At 40.0% G+C, this 18841-nt stretch overlaps 1 protein-coding gene across 10 annotated transcripts in view; it reads right to left on the bottom strand.

Moving 5' to 3' along the window:
- The window catches only part of KCNH7 (potassium voltage-gated channel subfamily H member 7), a 395432-nt gene that overhangs the window by 39377 nt on the left and 337214 nt on the right, over positions 1–18841 (bottom strand). For 6 of the 10 annotated variants that reach the window (XM_042444685.1, XM_042444678.1, XM_042444694.1 and 3 more), the window contains one exon: positions 13575–13775. In XM_042444685.1, the coding sequence (XP_042300619.1) occupies positions 13575–13775 (201 nt within the window). The remainder of the gene's footprint in view (positions 1–13574; positions 13776–18841) is intronic. The other 4 variants (XM_042444665.1, XM_042444673.1, XM_042444704.1 and 1 more) reach the window with 1 other exon arrangement.

Raw genomic sequence — 18841 nt, 5'->3', positions numbered from 1 at the left:
GGGCAAATTAGCTTACTTGCTAATTAACTTACTTGCTGTTCACCGCTTTGATCTTTGGAATAGCGGTATATAAATAAAACAAATTATTATAATTAATTATTATTATGTTAAGGAGAAAACAAGCTTCATAATTATGTTTGAAAATATGGTCACAGAGTGGAAGCATTGTATCATAAGGAATAAGTTTTTACAAAATTTTCAGGCAATAATACTATGAACACATCATCTTATCTAGGCCAACAGCAGTTACTCTATTGGCTTCTCATTCCCATCCTTCAAACCTCACAAAACTAGCTAAGGTTAGATATGCTTAGTCATTAAGAATACTTGACTATTTTAATTAGGAACCCTTGACTATTTTGTGCTGCCTTTTGGTAAGTTTTTAAAAATGCCTCAGGCATCACTGGGATCACTTCCAAAAATATGCTAGAGGAATGTAGGATTTTTAGAACCACTCTAAAATACCACCAGTTTCTACATAATGCAGGTGTTTTAGACAAAACATTTTATGTGCCAGTAATAAGGCTGCCTTCTTTCCTTTCCATTCCCAAATGTGGTGGATAATAATTTAAAGACTATGGCCTAAATCCAGTTGTTGATCCCAATTAGAGTAGATTCATAGAACCAATGGACTTTCCCAAAGTGTTGATTTATCAAGCTCCAATTGATTTGGTGTATCTGTTCTAACTGAAACTAACAACTAGGTTTAGGCTTATAAAGACAGTTGATTAGTTTCTCACAACTCTCCAAGACAGCTGTCCTGCCAGCTCACATGTTTTTCTCCACCAGAAAGCCCAAGCACAGCTAGTGGTTGGGCATACTTTTGATTAAGTGCAAAACAATTGCATGTTTTATATCCCATCAGGTCTAGATAGTTGTCATTCAAATCTTCATGTCCTTGAGATGGGATACTATAGCCCATTGCATGTGGAAACTGCAGGTGCTGCAGGATTCAGGGGTCTGCTCACTCATACAGGTGGGATGCAGTATTCACAGCTGAATGGTCATATCTATAGTTTATCACAAACCTCGAGTTCCGCTATGCTCCCGTCGCCCCAACGTCACCAATCTGCAACGGGAGCCTCCTGGTGGGATCATGCCTGGTGCTATTAAAGTGGAACGCTTCCATTTTCATCATGGGCTTGTTCTCGTAATTGTTAGGAAAAGGGCCCTTTTTTAATAACGGATCAGGCACGATCCCACCAGGAAGCTCCCATCGCAGATTGGTGACGTTGGGGCAACGGGAGCATAGCGGAACTCAAGGTGTGTGATAAACTCCATAGATATGACTATTCGGCTGTGAATACTGCTCCAGCATCTATACTCAATCCCTAGGATCATCTGTTTACAACTGAAGTGGCTGAGTTCAAGGAGGGCAATCAAACATTTTTGGTTTTTCATACACCTGATCTGGCTGTTTGACAAATAGACATATGGATGTCATTCACTATCTGTAGCCTCTGTGTTGGTGAAATTTAAAGGGGGAAAAAAAAACAGCCAACAGCTGTTACTCTTTTTCAGCTTGCTTTCATTATAGTCCTTCTGTAAAATTAACATAATCTATAGTTTCATGGAGACTGGCCTATTTAATTCACTGTTACCTGACATCTGTGCACTTAAAAGGCAGGTTCATCAACATTTTGAAGAGACCCAAGCACTAAAGATCCTGGTATATCCTGGATTTCCCAACCTACCCTCTGAAAGAAATGCCAGAAAATCTTTGCATGTATTTCAGACCCATATAGGAATACATTTAATGTGCAGTTGTGCCCACTCTGTTGCATGAGTTCTTTGGATGCCATTTTACAAAGATGGCTGCCACACAAATGGTGATAGGCAATAACTCATGATGAAAAAGTGATGGCTGGCCAGCACTGTCAGTCTTCAAGGGCACCTTGCCCTTGAATTGGAGGATTCTCCACAGTCAGGCATTTGGGGCCTGGTTGGATCTTGGAGTAACACAACCTGCCTTCAAGAGAAGGTAGGCCATAGTGGGAGAAATCAGGCAGGCAAAGTGAAGTGAGAAGAAAATGAATGGAAAGTGAGTCAAAAGAAGAGGGTAGGAAAGTCATGGTGGCGGTGATGGGGACAACTGCGCTGCTTTGCCTTCTGCTTCCAGAAGTGGGAAAGCTCAGGCTGCTGCTGGTATAAATGCATACTGATATAGATAAATATCTCTTAATAAGACAATAATTGCAAGGATCAGTCCATTTGTATGAGGTCACAGGGGGTGTGGGGAGATACAATGTGCACATTTTGTACTTCTTAAAGTCATTTATTACCTTGTCAGTTCTTTACTTTGAAGGGAGTATATATCACCATTACCGTTAAATTCAATGCAACAGCAGTTCTCAGGCGCAACAATGTTTAATCTCCTATGTAAATAGTAAAATTGGTTTCTTTTTCATTATTGTTATTTTCAAGACATTGCCCTACTTCAAATATACCTTTTCCTTTTTTTTTTGGTAGCCAGATTTAGAATGGTTGGTCTTATGACAAAAAAATCTGTACTGGTTTACAATAACTGAATCTTAATTCTTTCTGCACCTGAATTTGTGTGGGCTGGAGGTGGGCAGGTGGACTAATGGTACAGAGAAAATATAATGGCTTTTCCTATGGCCACAGGTTGTTGTTTTTTTTTAATTGTTTCTTGACTTGCTCACCTGCATAATTCAGCATGACTATCAATTATTCCATTTAACAGAAAAGAAATGCAGTACCTCTCTGAGGCCCTACCTGCATGACCTAAATAAACCAACCTCTCCCCATCCTCTTGGCGGAGAGTCCAGACAACAAAAGACCAATCTCTGAGTCTGGCACAAACAGTTCAGATGACATCTGGGCTGTTCAGTACCAAACCTAGAGTATAACACTGTTAATGAGGATTTAAAAAAATTCCTGTGATCCAGAGCTCTTTGTTCCAAAGCTGGGCAGCTGTTCGCACGCATGTCCTGCTGTGCTGTCTAACTGTGGGCTGCTTTGCTCTGAGGTCAAAATGAGGTGCCCAGCTCAAGGGCTGCTGTTCACAAACATTTTCTGTTGTGCTGCCTGGTGCACCACCACTGCAGTACCTTGCTCACTTCTGATGCTAGAATGAAGCATTCTAGCATCAGAAGTGAGCAAGGTACTGCAGTGGTGGTGCACCAGGCAGCACAACAGAAAATGTTTGTGAACAGCAGCCCAGTGTCAAAACAGAGGGTCAAGCTAACTGAGAGGCTGGGCCAACTCTAGGGCAAGGACACTCCAGGCTGCCTACAGAGTATCCTGGCCAGTGCAGACAGCACTTGAGCTGTAAATAGCTAGCTGTCTCCATGATCCTGTCCTATGAGTGTGAGGTTTCTAAAGAAGCAGCACAACCAAGTGGCCAGAGACAAAGATAAAGATCCTGAAACAAACTGGCAGGTTATAAAGTTACATCTCATCCCCCCTCTTTTCATATTTGACCTTCCAGTTGTAGGCTGCCGGAAGATGAGGGAAGGATGAGGGGCAGGCCTACATGAGCTACTTGTGTTTCTGCGACTGGATACAGGATAGAGATGTCATTCCTTTGGACCTACAGAGGACCTGTGGAAGATCCAGGAAAATGCCTGACTGCCCCTTGTCCTATCCTCACCACTGAACAGCTGTGAGGGGAGAGGATGTCCAGCCTGCAAACAGGTAGCATACGGAGGACGTTATAGCCAATGGAGGTGCTGCATTCCTCCATTTGCCAAAAAATAACCTATGCAGGTGTAACTTTCAGTTATGTCTGTGCATGTAACTAAAAGTATGCTAGCCATAATTAGAATCATCCCATATCTCCAGCTTTCCCATGTTGTATTACTTGTCATGGGAGTTCTATCACATTGCTTTACCAACTCAAGTGTTGCTCATTTTGGTTATTCAATGTTAGAGAGTCCTCACCGAGGTTAGGGTTGCCATTTCACGGCTTCTGGCAGGACCTTCCCATTTTTTTTGACATTGGGGAAGGGCCCGTCCCGCTTTTGCATTATGTCCCAGGGACAGCTGGACTCCTGGTCCTTGCTCTCCATCTCAGCCTCCCCTTCCCAACAGGGACGGTGCAGCATCCGTTTGTGTGGGAGAGGCTGCAGCCAGGCTTCCAGATCCTCCATCTCCATTGGCCAGGCAAAGGAGGAGGAGCTTTTCATTCAGCTGAGCCAAGCCTAGAGAGCTGTGGAGGAGGCAGGCAGAGAGGCAGTGCAAGTCTTTCTACAAGGCCTGGTAGGCCTCGCTGGGCCAGGGGAGGGGCGGTTTGGGCCTGGGCTTGTTTGTCCAAAGGTTTGGGCAGATTTCTTCAGTGGGGGTTTGCCTTGGCATCATCTGAGGCTGAGAGAGAATGACTTGCCCAAAGGTTTTCTTGGAAAGTTTGTTCAGAGAGAGTTTGCCTTCCCTTGAGGCTGAGAGAGTGTGATTAGCCCAGTGAGTTATTTTATTCCCAAGGAAGAGATCGAACCCTGGTCCTCCTCCACCACCGCCACCTGCCACGCTTCTTCAAATGCATTTAGTCTCAGAGGTGCTCCAAAGTCTCTATGTCTTTGAATATTATTTTTATAAACTGAAAGAGCCTGCTTCTTCAGATGCATTTAGTCTCAGAGGTGCAACAAGATCTCTATAATAAAGATTTATATTAATATTTTTTTTGAAATATCAATATTTGTGGCTTTTAGTTGGTTGTGTCCTCCATTTTCTTGAATGTCCTACATTTATCCTACATTTTGTCCCAGTTTGGTGGTAGTGAACTATGGCAACCCTAACTGAGGTGAATTTCATTTCAAGCACCCCCTCATTATTTTTGGTCCTCAATTAAAAGAGTGTCTGCAGTATATCCTTCTCCAAAGCCTCTTCCTAGCAATGGCTGGGAATCTGAAACTTTTTTAAAAATTTTTTTATCCCATTCTTATCATGGAAAATTAAGTTATTTTCCCTTTATGGCAGAGGCAGAGAAAGAGCAGCCTCCGTTTATTCCAATCCTTAACTCCTCCACATTACCCAGACTAACCTGGCCCTAGCCAAAAAAGAGGGTGGATTGTCTTCCTATAAATTCATCAGGAGGGACAATTTTTAGAAGCATTAAAAAAAACATTTAAAAAATCTCTTTTCAAAACCAGAAGTAGACATCTAGCTATGTGCATTTTTATTTTGTCACTTGATGTATCTGCCAAATCCATGCAGCCCCTGGTGAATCCTGGGGCTGAAAAACTGGCTCCCACTCCTACCACAGCTGCACACTCCTGACCTATGGTGGCAACTGATCAAAGTAAGACAATGAGTCTTAAATGCATTTTCTTTTGTGTTTCTTATATTTCTAAATAATTAAAAGGCAAAGATAGCTATGATAACAATTTCCCCCTTCTTAAAGGCTTATTTTGTTTTCCCCTCTGTTATCTCTTCCTACACCTCACTGCATGCATCTGTTGTCATTTTTGTTGGTGATAAAATGAGAGGGGATTTGGTAGTTCCTTATTGTGATATCATTTGTTAGCCATTTTTTCCTGGGAAATCTCATCAGAGTAAAAAAAGACAGTTTTACAGCAAGTGGGGCACACAGAATCAGAGTTCAAAGAGGCCATAAGGGCCATCCAGTCCAACCCCCTGCCATGCAGGAAGACACTACCAAAGCACTTCCAACAGATGGACATCCAGCCTCTGTTTAAAAACCTCCAAAGAATGAGACTCCACCATTGTGGCATTCATTTGTACTATGTAGTATATTTGGAGGACTTGTGCCTATATGTCTATGAAGGGGGAATGTAATTGATAAGTCCATCTCTCTTTCTCTTTTACACACACATCACAAGCCAACCAAAAAACTGCAACCTGTTTGCATTTAAAAATGTTACTAATTGGCCCATTTGTTCAGATCCTGCCCAAATATCATTTTTTTTAAAATTTCCTTTATATGAACTAAATTAACAAGACAAGTTGGATGTGTGAGAATCCATGGAAACAAGGAAATGAGGAAAGAACACATGAGTTAAAGCAAAAGCTGTATTGTCTCCAAAGATGCACCTTTGCAGCAGAGAAGAGCATGCATTCCAACTAATACTGACCAGATAGGAGAGGGGGAAAGAGATTAACAGAATAGAGAACAGGATTCAGGGAGGAGGCAGAAAAGTAGGAAGTGCCCCCCCTCCCCTGTGGTGGTACCTTTTGAAAGGAGTGATGAAGTGCTGAGTACACTAAAAGAATGCTCATTCTGGTATTTTTCTCAGGGCCCATTCACAGTATGCCATTACAGGATGATGATACCATTTTATATGCCATGGCAGCATCCTATGAAATCCTGATCTATCCCCCATTTGGTCTCTTGATATATTCCCCCCCCCCCCTTTCTTGTCTTTCTTTTTTGCAATGATGTGGTTGTGGCCATCTTCACTGTACTCTATGGTTAAAGCAACACAGCTTGGCTTGAGACTGTCTTAGTTTAGATGGGAAAATTCAAGGTAACTGGAAGGACAGGAAGCCAGTGTTAGGTCATCCAAATGAGAATGCACAGAACACAATGCCAGAGGATAGTCTCATAACTCTGGTTTCTGAATTTGGTTTGTTGTGCTTTTCCACAGCTTCATTTTTCCTAGCACATACAATGTTGGTAATCTTTAAATGGTGCTCATTCTGCCTCAGGATTTGAATCCTGATGAAATTAAATTGCAAATCCTGTTTAATCAATCCTTTCACACAATTATGTTAAGATTTTCCTCCTTTCTTGCAAATACTAAATACTGAAATGGACAACAAAAGAAACATAGTGAAATAGAGAGAAAGAAATGAACAAATTAATTAGGCACAAAGCATATCTCAATATACAAAAATGACAACATTTCCTTCATGTACTAGTCAATTAAATAAGAAGTGAGGAATATAACGTTCCTCTTTACAAAAAGTACTATCTTAGGTCTTTTATTTTCATGGAAGCAGTTGTACCTATTTAAGTGGTTTGGTTTGTGAAGAATTATTCATGTACCTTCATGAAAAAAGGCATTTAAAAAAAACCTTCATAGATGAATATATTGAAATGATGCATGCATTTGATTTTTGGAGAGCAGGAAATGTTATTGTTTTGAATGTGACTTTAGGTACATATGCACTGCAGATATAATGCAGTTTGACACCACTTTAACTGCCATGGCTCTATCCTACAGAATCCTGGGATTGGTAGTTTTGTGAGGCATCAGCACTCTTTGGCAGAGGAAGCTAAAGAACATATAAAATTATAAATCTCAGGATTTTGTAGGATGGAGCTACAGCAGTTACAGTGATGTCCAACTGCATTATTTCCATCGTGTACATGCAGCTCCAAATCACGTTTGCAGATGAGAAAGTGGCCAAAGACACCTTATGATATTCAAGTCACCTGCTTCTGAATTTGCACATCACCAACTCCCACATGTGTCAGCAGGAGATCTGCATGCAAGTCTGATGGTAGATTCTTTGCAGTTAAGCATCATGCAAGGTCAAGCGAGCGATTCAAAGCACGTGCAAATCCATCACATAGACACATGGTGCTGAGTCTAGGGTTAAAAAAAGGCCATTGGTCCTTGCCAGGAGCATACACCTGGTGTGAACAAAAAAGCACCAACACAAAAGTAAAACACAGAGTGATGGGCATGACAGCTTCATTCCAATGCGACGTTTCTACTGAGCAGCTGACCATATCTATGCACAGGACCTTTTTTGGGCAGAGAAGAGTGTATTGGAGTTTTTGGATCAAACCATGGATAAATAACCATGGTGTCTCCAGAAAAACCTTTGCTTTTGTCAGTTTCAGTTCTGTTGTCTTCCCCCTTTTTGCTTTTGTTTTGTCCCATTCTGATTTTGTTAAAAATATAGATAGATGTTTTTTACATTTTTATCACATTGTCATGCATGAAACGTAACAGCTTAAAACAGAAATCTTTACAAACAAGTTTAAACTCAACACTTGACATGGATATTCTGGATTTAAAAAAAACTGGAATTAAATGGGATATAAATACCTCCTGCTCTTACCAGTGAGTGGTGTTATTCCATGTATTAAGGTATGAAGCAGACAAGAAAGAGATAAATCTTTCATAAGTACAGCATACAAAAGACAGTTGGCATATCAACCTAGCAGTAAGGCATCTATCTAAGATATACTGTATATAGGTGGCTACATATGTTCATTTAATTGGCTACTGTTCAAAGCTAAATGGACTGAATTTCATGATAGCATAAAAACTGAAATATTGCAAAATTAGCCTAGTTGGCGGTATCTGTTGTTATATGGTGAATTTCATGTGTATACTTTATGTCCTCTCATATTTATGAATTTGTAAGCTAGGAAATCTAATTGTCATCCCAGCATGACTATGCAAGGGTATGAAATACCGACACATGTAAGACTGCTATACAACCCATCAAAACTCCTTCATGAATCCTTCTCCAGTTATTCTTTAAGAGTAGTTGAAACACATATTCAGCTATTTGCCTGCAATGCTATACCTATTTATTTAGAAATAAGCACCTCTAAATGCAATTCAGAGTAGACATGGTAATATTACTTCTGAGCAGAAACGTTTGAGCTAGTACTGTACTTTCCTTTGAAGCATTTCTGTCATTTATTATTTTTTTGTAAATAGTTGGATTGGGGATGGGGAGGTCACACAAACTCAGAGCTTGATCAAACAACTTTCTGAGAGCTTGAATCCCTATTTACTCAAGTTAAGACACTTTAGTTGGGGGTATTCAAGATGCATTCTGAAAAGTCCGATTCTCAGTATGCAACCTCTAGATGTGTGACTTCTGCCTCTTGTGTTACTCTCCATACAATGGGGATCTTTTGAGACAAAGGGGTTGTTGGTTTTAGATGCCAGTGAGCTAAAAGTCTGCCATAGATCATCCCTGGGTGCATCTACACTGTAGAAATAATGCAGTTTAATGCTACTTTAACTATCATGGCCCATCCTACAGAATGCTGGGATTTGTATTTTTGTGAGGCAGCTGCACTTTTTGGCAGTGAAGGCTAAAGACATTGTAAAACTACAAATCCAAGTATTCCATAGGATAAAGCAACAGCACTTAAAGTAGCATTGGATCCCGATTCCTTTTGTTTATAGGCACCAGTCCTAATAAACTGACTGAAGTCTAGTAACATTAATGCGGATGACATGACTGAAAAGAAGAACCATGGATTCAAATCTCATATTCTTCTTTCTTTAGCACAGTAAATTCCCCCTATATCTCTTCCTTCCTGTGCCTTTCTTTCGTATTATAAATTAAAGCCACAACACTATGCCAGCCGCTGGGAAAAATGTACTTGGGATTCAAGAGTTAAATTTGAGAAAAGAAATTCAACATTTTCCAGTGGTTATCAGCCTCTCTACTTCTTGACCACATCCTTATGAAGGTTCTGTTGGAACATCAAAGTTAAAAGAGGTTTTATTTCTTTGGGTGGTAACTGTGGGCAGACAGGCAGACTGTGTACAGATGATGCCTTTTCAATCATTGAGCTTAGCAGAGCAGTTATTGTCCACAGTGTACAACATGTTCTTTTTGTGAGTTCCAAAATGGTTCAAACCATTTTTAAAAGCTTTAGAAAGACCAGAGCAAGCTCTGAAAAACACAGTGAGCACTTCTGCAATAGACATGCATTGATTTTGATGCAGTTCTTCATTTTGACATTATTGTGCTACTGAAGGTATCTAATGGACAGTGCCCATGACTTCCTTTTTCTGGTTCATTTGGTTCTGGTTCATTTTTGGAATTGCTTTCAATTGGTTATGGCACGTTTTGGTCAGCCTAAAATACATTGCTCCCTGAGGCAAATGATAAGGTAGCTTCGCCTCCCCTTCTCTGCCATTTGATGGAGAATATCTGGCCAGACTGGCAGCACAACCTACTCAAGACTGACATCAAGATAGCACCATCCTCTGGACCTGAAAACAGCACATTAGTTTAGTAGGCACAGAACCTGGATGCCCAGCATTTTCCATCCAGCTGACTCATTCTGCTACAGTGGTAGGGCCAGAAGAGTATTTATTACTGAGATGATGGCAATTTTCCAGCCAGCCCCACTCCTCTAAGGGGCACCTCATTCCCTTGAGTCCTGTACTGGGAGAAAGGTGGGATATAAAGGAAACAAACAAAGTTTTGGCTGAAAATTGCAACCAGAAATCACTTGTGGTTATGATTTCAGGTTTTGTCAGGGCATCTGGCAGATGCTTCTTTTTTTGGTGGGGGGACACTGTGGTTTAGAAAAATATTCTGTTCCTGGAAACCTCTAGGAGTGACAGTTTGACAGTTTACCTTTTCAGGCATCTTTCTTTTGTCCAGTTTTTGGGTTGGAGGGGATGTTCAAAGGTGTTTGGGGCATTTGGGCTTGGGTGTGGCCCACAAGCTATACTTTGCCCATTGGACTGGTTGATATCTATACATATGCTCAGACAGAACTTGAGGAAGGAAGGAAGGAAGGAAGTAAGTTTAATGTTTTTTCTTGATGAGAAAATAATTGGCATTTTGTTTGTTCTGGCCTAATAAATTTTATGTATTTTAAATTCTACAATAGTTGGAGGAGCAACTGCAGGTATGAATTAGGGGTGGGGGGACTTAGCAAATAGTAAAGTCCCCCCTTCCCCATTGCATTTGTATAGTTATTGAGTGACTGGTGCTGGATCAGGGTTTAGTGCCACAATAACCAAAACAAGGGTAGTAGTTCTATTTGTGCCAATGAATTTATCATCTGTACACAGCCTCAGTTATTCTAGCTCTTTTATGTGTTGCTCGTTGTCTTTGCCTATAAAGACACATTCTTCGGGTAACAGCTTATTACCAGACAGCCAGGAAAAGGCTGACACAAAGGAATGTTTGTAATATCCTCACAGCAACTATCTTGAGAAATGTTTCCCACCCCCACATTAGTGTTCAGCAAAGCGTGTGAGTTGTTGAATTTGCAAGTTCTTGGCATACACATGAAACTAGCCATGTAAAAACCTTTGATTTGTTAATATATCCAACTGGACACTGTTAAAATGGTGCAGAAGAAAAGGACACTGCCTCTTCAAAGACAAGAAAGTAAGGCCATCGCTTTATTGGGAAACACATGTTTTGCATGCAGAAAATGCCAGACTCAATCTCTGGAAAATCCAGGCAGGGATGAGTTTAAAAAAATCTGTAAAAAATCCTGAAGAACTCTTGCTGATCAGGGGACATAACTAAGCAAAATGGACCAGCAGTCTGACTCAGTAAGAAGCAATCTCTTATATTCTTAAGTTTAGCATAGATTTTTTCTGCTAATTATACTAGCCTCACTTGGCAAATCGTCTGGATTAGTTTGCTTTTGGATTTGAATGGTGGAATCCCATAGCTCTTCAAGCTTAGGCTTCAAAGTTAAACAACAACAACAAATCAATAGCAAGAAATGTGAATTTGTGTTGGATTTGGATCAAGAAATGTGTTTAGTGAGGAAAAGGTTGCTTGGCAATGAATTACTATTGTTTATTTTGTTTAGAAATGACCTCCATTTTCCTACCAAGGTTGTACCCTACTGATGCTTCAGTATAATGCAATTCAAATTCTGAAGCCCTGCTTTAGATCAGTAAGAACATATTGTCTAGAATCTAAAAGGCTGCTTTTGTTGCGTCCAAGGACTTGAGGGCACCTTTTTCATATCACAATCTGCTCCAGGAACTCACTGTAGCTTCTAAAGAATGGTTTCTGTGTATGATGAAGGACTCAAATTGAAGAATTGCTCCATGTCACATCTCCACTGGGAATATGCACAGCTAGCTGTTCCACTGTTCTTTAGAATTCACTTGTTTACACTCTTGTCATAACAGGACACTATGGTCTTTTTATTTCAGTGAGTCTGTTCTAGGTTGGCCTAACACTGGATTTAGCTCCATATTATTAAAATACAGTGGTGCCTCGGGTTACGAAATTAATTCGTTCCGCCATTCTCTTCGTAACGCGAAAATTTCGTAACCCGAAATAGCTTTCCGTTAGCGCTGGAAGCCTATAGCATTTGAATTTCGCGCCGAAATGAATTTCGTAACCCGAAAAATATTTCGTAACCCGAAACAGTTTTTGCCAATCCAACTTTTTCGTATCCCGGAAATTTCGTAACCCGCGCATTTCGTATCCCGAGGTACCACTGTATTAGAATCCTAATATTAAACTACCAGGATTAATATCTTGTTTTATCCTCTTGATTTTAGTGTACCCACACAAACGTAAATCAGAGCGCTTTAATGGTGATGGTACAGAAATCAGACTTCTTCCTCGAAAGGTCTTAAAATCTAGTTGCTTGGGGTAAAACTACAAGTTGTACTCTTCGGTGCTTCCCTCTGCTGATATGCTTCTTTCTTTCTTTCTTTCTTTCTTTCTTTCTTTCCCAAAAAGCAGCATTGTATGCTGAAGAGTAATGAAGGCAATTTCACTATTGCATATGTGTATGTGTGTGTTCACACAGACACCCACAATAAGTGCAAGGGAAAATATAGGCTGAGATCATGCATCATCAGACTTAGCTTCATAGCTAAGATGGAGATCTTTTATTGTAGCTACTTCTACAGATGTCACTCCCAGAAACCTACTTCCTAGGCCAGGCAATGCCCCTACTGAAGCTTTTTGTGGTGCTGCAGATTAGGGCACAAGGAAATGATGATTGCTGTGCTCTCCCAGTTGCAGAGCATGTTGAGAGGGGCAACTGGAGAGACCGTCCTGCCACAACTGCTTGTCTCAATGTGCCCCACAAGGAGAGTATTGCAGTCTCCATGGCTTGGTTTAAGAGGTTGGTTTGGGCAGTCATGTTTGGTTATTAATTACCATAACCTGAATCCTAAAAGTTATGAGATTTACAATAGTGTAAATATTGAGCAGGATGTCAGCCATAGTGTTTTCTCTTGCCTATGTGTAGGAAAGCAATGCTCATGATTCTGAGTGGACAAACTGCAGAAAGGGACAAAAGTTAAGCAGCTGCTCCTTAATGAGGCTTCTGCTTTCAAGTGCTGCCTTTAATTCTATTTTGTAGTTAAAAAGCAAACAAACCGGGACAGCAACATGTCACTTTAGTCCTTAAACATCTCTGTTAGAGAACTAGACACCAGCATAGCCCTCTCACTTATCCACTTGAATACATTTGGGATCTTAAAATGTGTAACTCTATGCTACCCATCTTCCTTTCAGAATGAAATTACAGTTAATGTTTTATGTAGTGCAGCTTCATTTCTCAGGAAATTAATTGCTCATGTGTGACCTGTGCCAAAAGGAGCCTGAAGCAGGATTTCTAGGGGGAAATAGTGTATTATAAATGATAAAGTTTAGCTCCTACCTACAAATCCAGATTCTGCAGAACCATTACACTTGCCCAAAAAGGGTGGAAATGGTTGCTTTATGAATCTATACCATGTTGCATTGATTAATTAATGGCTGTCAAGATGATACAACATTGCACAAAAATGTATAATGACATGAATGTGAACCCAAAACTTGACTGAGAATGTTAACTTAGATCATTAAGGTTTTCCAAAATCATGAGACTTTCTTTCTGTGCTCTTGTAAATATATCTGTATCTATCTATCTATTGATAGATAGTTGGTAAAAGCAGACTTACATACCATGTTCATGTCAATGCCATTTGTGTATGTCCATGCATGCTGGAAATATTCTTCAAGCCGCTGCCTCAAAGGGTTGGGAATTTGATGAAAACGTATGAACTCTTTTACACGCAGCATTTGCATGTGATATCGGGCAGTCCCTGAATACAGTCTTTGGATTATTGCAGACACATTTCCAAAAATGCTTGCATACATCAATGCTGAAGAAGAAAAAGACAAAGACAAACAAAGGGTTAGATAACATCATTGTACTTGGCTCATATACAAAGCATCCCAAATGAAATTTTATTATATTTTTCTCCTCAAGTGCAAAATGAAAAAAAAAAATTGAGGGCTATGATCCTGCATCAAACAGGCAGAGCATTATGGCCCCATAGTTCTGTGTCCTCCATCTGGCACAGTAGTTGTTAAGTCTCAACCAGGCACACTATGTTACTTACCAATGTGGAGGGGAAGAGGAAATTCAGAGGAAGACAACCTAGCTGGTTTTAGCTCTGAAAGAAGGGAAAAGGAGGGCCATTTGGGAGTGAATCCTCATTTCTTTCCCCCATAGAACGGGGACAAATTGCCTCCCCTCCCCAGCTCCCCCCTGTGCCCAATCCAAAAAAGAGACATATGTGTATGTAACTCAGACTTATTTCAGGCTTGTTTTATGGGAAAAAGCAAGAGAAGCTTCTCAATGGTGCTCCCAGGCTCTTGAACTCCCTCTCTAGGGAGGCCAAAATAGCTCCATCTCTGCTTTCCTTTCAGCAACAGATTTTTTTTTTTTTGTGTGTGTGCAATCAGGCTTTTTAAACTGATGAAGGTTGGGCTTGAAATGCTGTGCAAGTCAGATGTCAGGTCTGTATATAGTTTTGAGCACATTTTCATATTTTAATGCATACTTGTTTAAACTTTTTAACTGATTTGTTTTTTTAACTTTATATACCGTATATAATTTTTAATGTTTTCGTATTGTTTTAAAACTATCTTGAGTCCCAATATTGGGAGAAAGGCAGGATATAAGTAAATAAAATAATGATAATATATAAGATTTAGGGTTGCAGTGGTGTCTTAGTGGTTAAGACACCAATTCTGACTATCATAAGATTGGAAGGTTGGCACTTCAAGACCTAAGTGTTGCATGATGAGGTGAGCTCCTGTCACTAGTCCCAGTTCCTGCTAACCTAGCAGTTCGAAAGCATGCAAATGCAAGTAGATAAATAGGTATCACTTCTTGGTGGGAAGGTAACAGTGTTTGGTGCAGTCATGCTGGCGACATGGCCATCAGAGCAGTTTTTGGGCACCGCTTCCTACATCTAAGTTACTATTAGACATTCATGTCAAGGGACTACCTTTACCTTTAGGCACATATCAATCATGAACAGAATACTGTCCAGTAACTAACTTTACCTTTGGATGAAAGAAGATGTAATTAGGATTTTAATCATTTATTTTTTTAAAATATAAAATGTCCAAGAATTGTCAGTCATATGAACTATCTCCCTCACAGGCTAGACAAAAGATAGTCCTGATGTGTGCAACAGTATTAACTCAAACAATCTCTGTGTGTGCCACAACTGAGTAGGCAGCCCTAGTTATCTGTCTAACCTCCATTTTAGAGGTACCAGTTTCATGCCCCTGACAGTTCTATGGCTTTAGATTACAATGTTTCTAGCAGTGCATAATCCGTCAAGCAGAGAAACAGCATTATAAAAACCAGAATGTTAAAGGTACACTTCAAGACAACATTCAAAATATATGTAGTTTTGACAGCATCCAGAGTTGTTTTTAGGTGCTGGCAACATTTTGCCAAAAGCAACTGGGACAATTCTGTCCTGCAATGCAGTGTGTCAACTGCAATTTTCTTTGAACATTTTACTACCATGTGCCAAGCACAAAAGGTTTGTGCATACAGTGTGGAATTGCCCTAAAGATATCAAGTAGGTACACTGCCACTGATACTTTAGTACACAACCTCATTTACATGTAGATTTGTGACAAAAAAACACTTTTATGCATCGATGGTGTAATATATCAGGCAATGATGTGTTGCTTTTGCTGTTTGGCATGTTGCCTGAGCACAGTGCAAAACAATCAACAATGTAGATTGACTAACTTCTGATACCAGTGCAAAACCGTTCATTGTGACAATGTGCCTGCTTAGCATTTAATCATTATTTTTCAAAAATAACTTTTATTAAAGCTACAAATAAGATGAAGTGTAAGATATTTCAAAAAAGGAAACCAAACACTGTTACCTTCCCACCAAGAAGTGATACCTTTTAGATAAAAGTTAATAATAACTGTTTTACTGCATAGTTTAATCCCTATTTGATGTCTGTCCCTTTTTATTTCATGCTTGGTTTCTTATTGGATCTGTGGATCGTAATAAACTTTTGATTGATTGATTTAGTGTGAATGTCTGGAGAGAAGGAGCCTGTACATCTATAGCTCCATTATTGGTTTATAGGCACCAGGTCTCATAGGGATGAAGCCTTGTGACTTTTGGTTTAGGTGGGCTCTAAGGGTTTGAAATAGTGCTTAGATAGCCACCTCTCAAGGATGCTTTAGCTGTAGGTTCCTGCATGGAAGAGAGTTGGAAAGATGGTTATTGTGGTCTCTTCCATGATTCTATGGTCCTATGATGGTGGCATTCTCTTCTCTTCCACTTGGACTCCTGTGTTTTCCCCCAAATTTAGCTGCAATCCACATGCTTGCTGAGTGGAAACAGATTTTTCTGAGCAATAACACACAATTGTGAGCTATCCCTGTGGTAATCTTAAGTGTTTTGGGGTGGCTTGCTCTTGAGTAGGCAAATCAAAGTACTATGATTTAATGATGTTTTAAAATACTCTTCCAAACACAATGCAGTATTCAGTGCTGTGAACTTGCATTCAAAGTGATTGTAAACATGCTCGTAATACATCATTCTTTGTCCATGTAAGAGAAATATTGATTCAGTACTTTCACTGCATTCACTCTTTCAAAAGTGTTCCACAGACAAATTCTGGGCTAAACTAAACACACATGGGGGAAGAGGACTATACAGCATAACCCCATGCCCAGAGTAATTGAAACGTTAGGTTTGAACATCAGTTCAATCATGTTAAATGTTTGGGAGGTTAATTCATTGTTACCAATACTAATGATCAAATTCATTTAATTGGTTGAGTTGTCATTGATTAATGTGTAATTTTATTTTTTATTTTAAAACCTTAGTTTGTAGAACAGACCATATTATTTACTGAGGATAGCACGGAGATTGTCACTATTGATCTTAGAGATGCATTTTGTTATTGGGTATTTTCAGAACTGTTCTTCATGTTTTTTTAAAAAGTTGCCTGGACTTTTCCCCATATGGACTACAATGCCCATAATACTAATGTTGCCCTGGGATGGCTCAACATATCTAGAAACTGTCTTTATCCATCTCCTTTCTTCTACCTTCTCCCATCTCCACCAACATCTACATTGTTTACTTGCTTTGAAAAGAAAGTGTAATGCAGAAGCCAGATAAGTATGATTGATTTTAAACTGGGCACTCTAAATGTGGCCAGGAAAGATTGGAAAGAGAAACAGCAGAATTGGAATATATCTACAAACTCCAGTCCATCAACAATGGATTGAAGAGTGACACTGGTTTCCTGGCACACTACACATATGATAGTCTTAGTTAACTTCTCAAGCCTCATGAGGGCTCTCTTGGCCAGCTCATCACATCTCCTTTCTGGTTCCTAGTCAGCATCACACTACATTCAAAACTCTCTCCACTATTCATATGGTTATCTACTTACCTTGGCTGCAGACAACATCCTTTCTCCTTCCTTTGTCCCCCAACAACCAGAACTGAACTTGTCACCCCATCACCCACTAGTTTTTCATTTCTATTGCTATTCACAAAGATCTGTTCCTGGACACTTCACTCCATTCATCTCATGAAGTAGACTGAAATCTACAAAACCTTATGCTACCAACTTTTTTCTTTCTTTCAGTTAGGCTGAATCCACACTAACAAAATACAGTGGGCCCTTGGTATCCATGGGGAGATCCATTTGTGATCCCCTCAATGCATGGCAAAAAATGCGGGACCTCAAGTCCTGTTATTTAAATGGGTGTGCACTCCTGCTTGCTCTGGAATGTGCACCCATTACAAAAGCCAGGGCTTGCCATCTATGGAGGCTCAAATCAGTAGATGGCAAGCCCGCACTTGGCTTGGGTGCACTGTAATCCAGATGCACACTACAGTTGGTGCCCTGTATCCATGGATTTTTTTAATCCATGGATTCAAACATCAACTGCTTGAAAACATTCAAAAGGAATATAAAAAGCAAACCTTGTTTTTGCCATATTATATAAGGGACACCATTTCACTATGCCATTGTATTTAATGGGACTTGAACATCCACAGATTTTGGTATCCATGGGGAAAGGGGGGCTGGAACCAGAAGATACCAAGGACCCACTGTATTTTGCTTAAAATTTACCCTGTCTGTGCCACACTGAATCATAAAAATCTGGATTCAAATTGTATTGATAGCCATACATTTCCTTGGCTGAATTCAAATCGGTACAAAAGGGTGTTCTTGACATGTGCTCCTCCATTCCCAGCATTCATAAATCTATCAAGCAATAGCCTTTCTTGTTTTTCTGTCAGTCTTACTACCCACATTGCACTCTCATTGGTTGGCCCCACAGTAAAATCTTCTTCCCCCTTTGCACCCCAGTGAGTAACCATCCAAAGAAAGTGGCTGCGGGAGTGAAGTGTCCTGAGACAGCCCTTTTTTCCTTTTCATCCTCTGTCTGGCTTGAAGTTTGTAGTTGCTTTGGCATTGGGAGAAGGATGAAGGAAGATGTCAGGTTGAAGCAGCATGTCTGTGGCAAACAATGCAATAACACTTGAACTAGAAAAGAATGGGATTCCACCCTAGGAATCCTACTTTAGTGGTGTGTGCTTCCCTACAACAGACAAGATATATAGCAGCTGCCTCCAGGATCCATTACTGATCATACATGAACATCAAAATAGAGATGAAAGAGGAGAGGAGATATGTCTGCGTTACTAGTTACACCCAACATGTTTTAAAAAAAAATCAATAATCTTGTTCACCAAAATGAAAACCAAAGAAACTTGAGGCTGGCGAAAGGGGAAAAAAAAAAAAAATCTCTGGATGCATTTTGGAAGAAGCTTTCAGGTGGTCTCCAAAAGGTTCAAAAGATTTTTGCTCAGTTATCCAAGATTTACCTGACCTTTCACATGTATCTAAGGAGATTATCGCACACACAT

The sequence above is a fragment of the Sceloporus undulatus genome, chromosome 1 (genome assembly GCF_019175285.1).
Source record: "Sceloporus undulatus isolate JIND9_A2432 ecotype Alabama chromosome 1, SceUnd_v1.1, whole genome shotgun sequence".
Lineage (NCBI taxonomy): Eukaryota > Metazoa > Chordata > Lepidosauria > Squamata > Phrynosomatidae > Sceloporus > Sceloporus undulatus.
The sequence above is the reverse complement of the archived record's forward strand: the minus strand, read 5'-3'. Positions and strand labels throughout refer to the sequence as shown.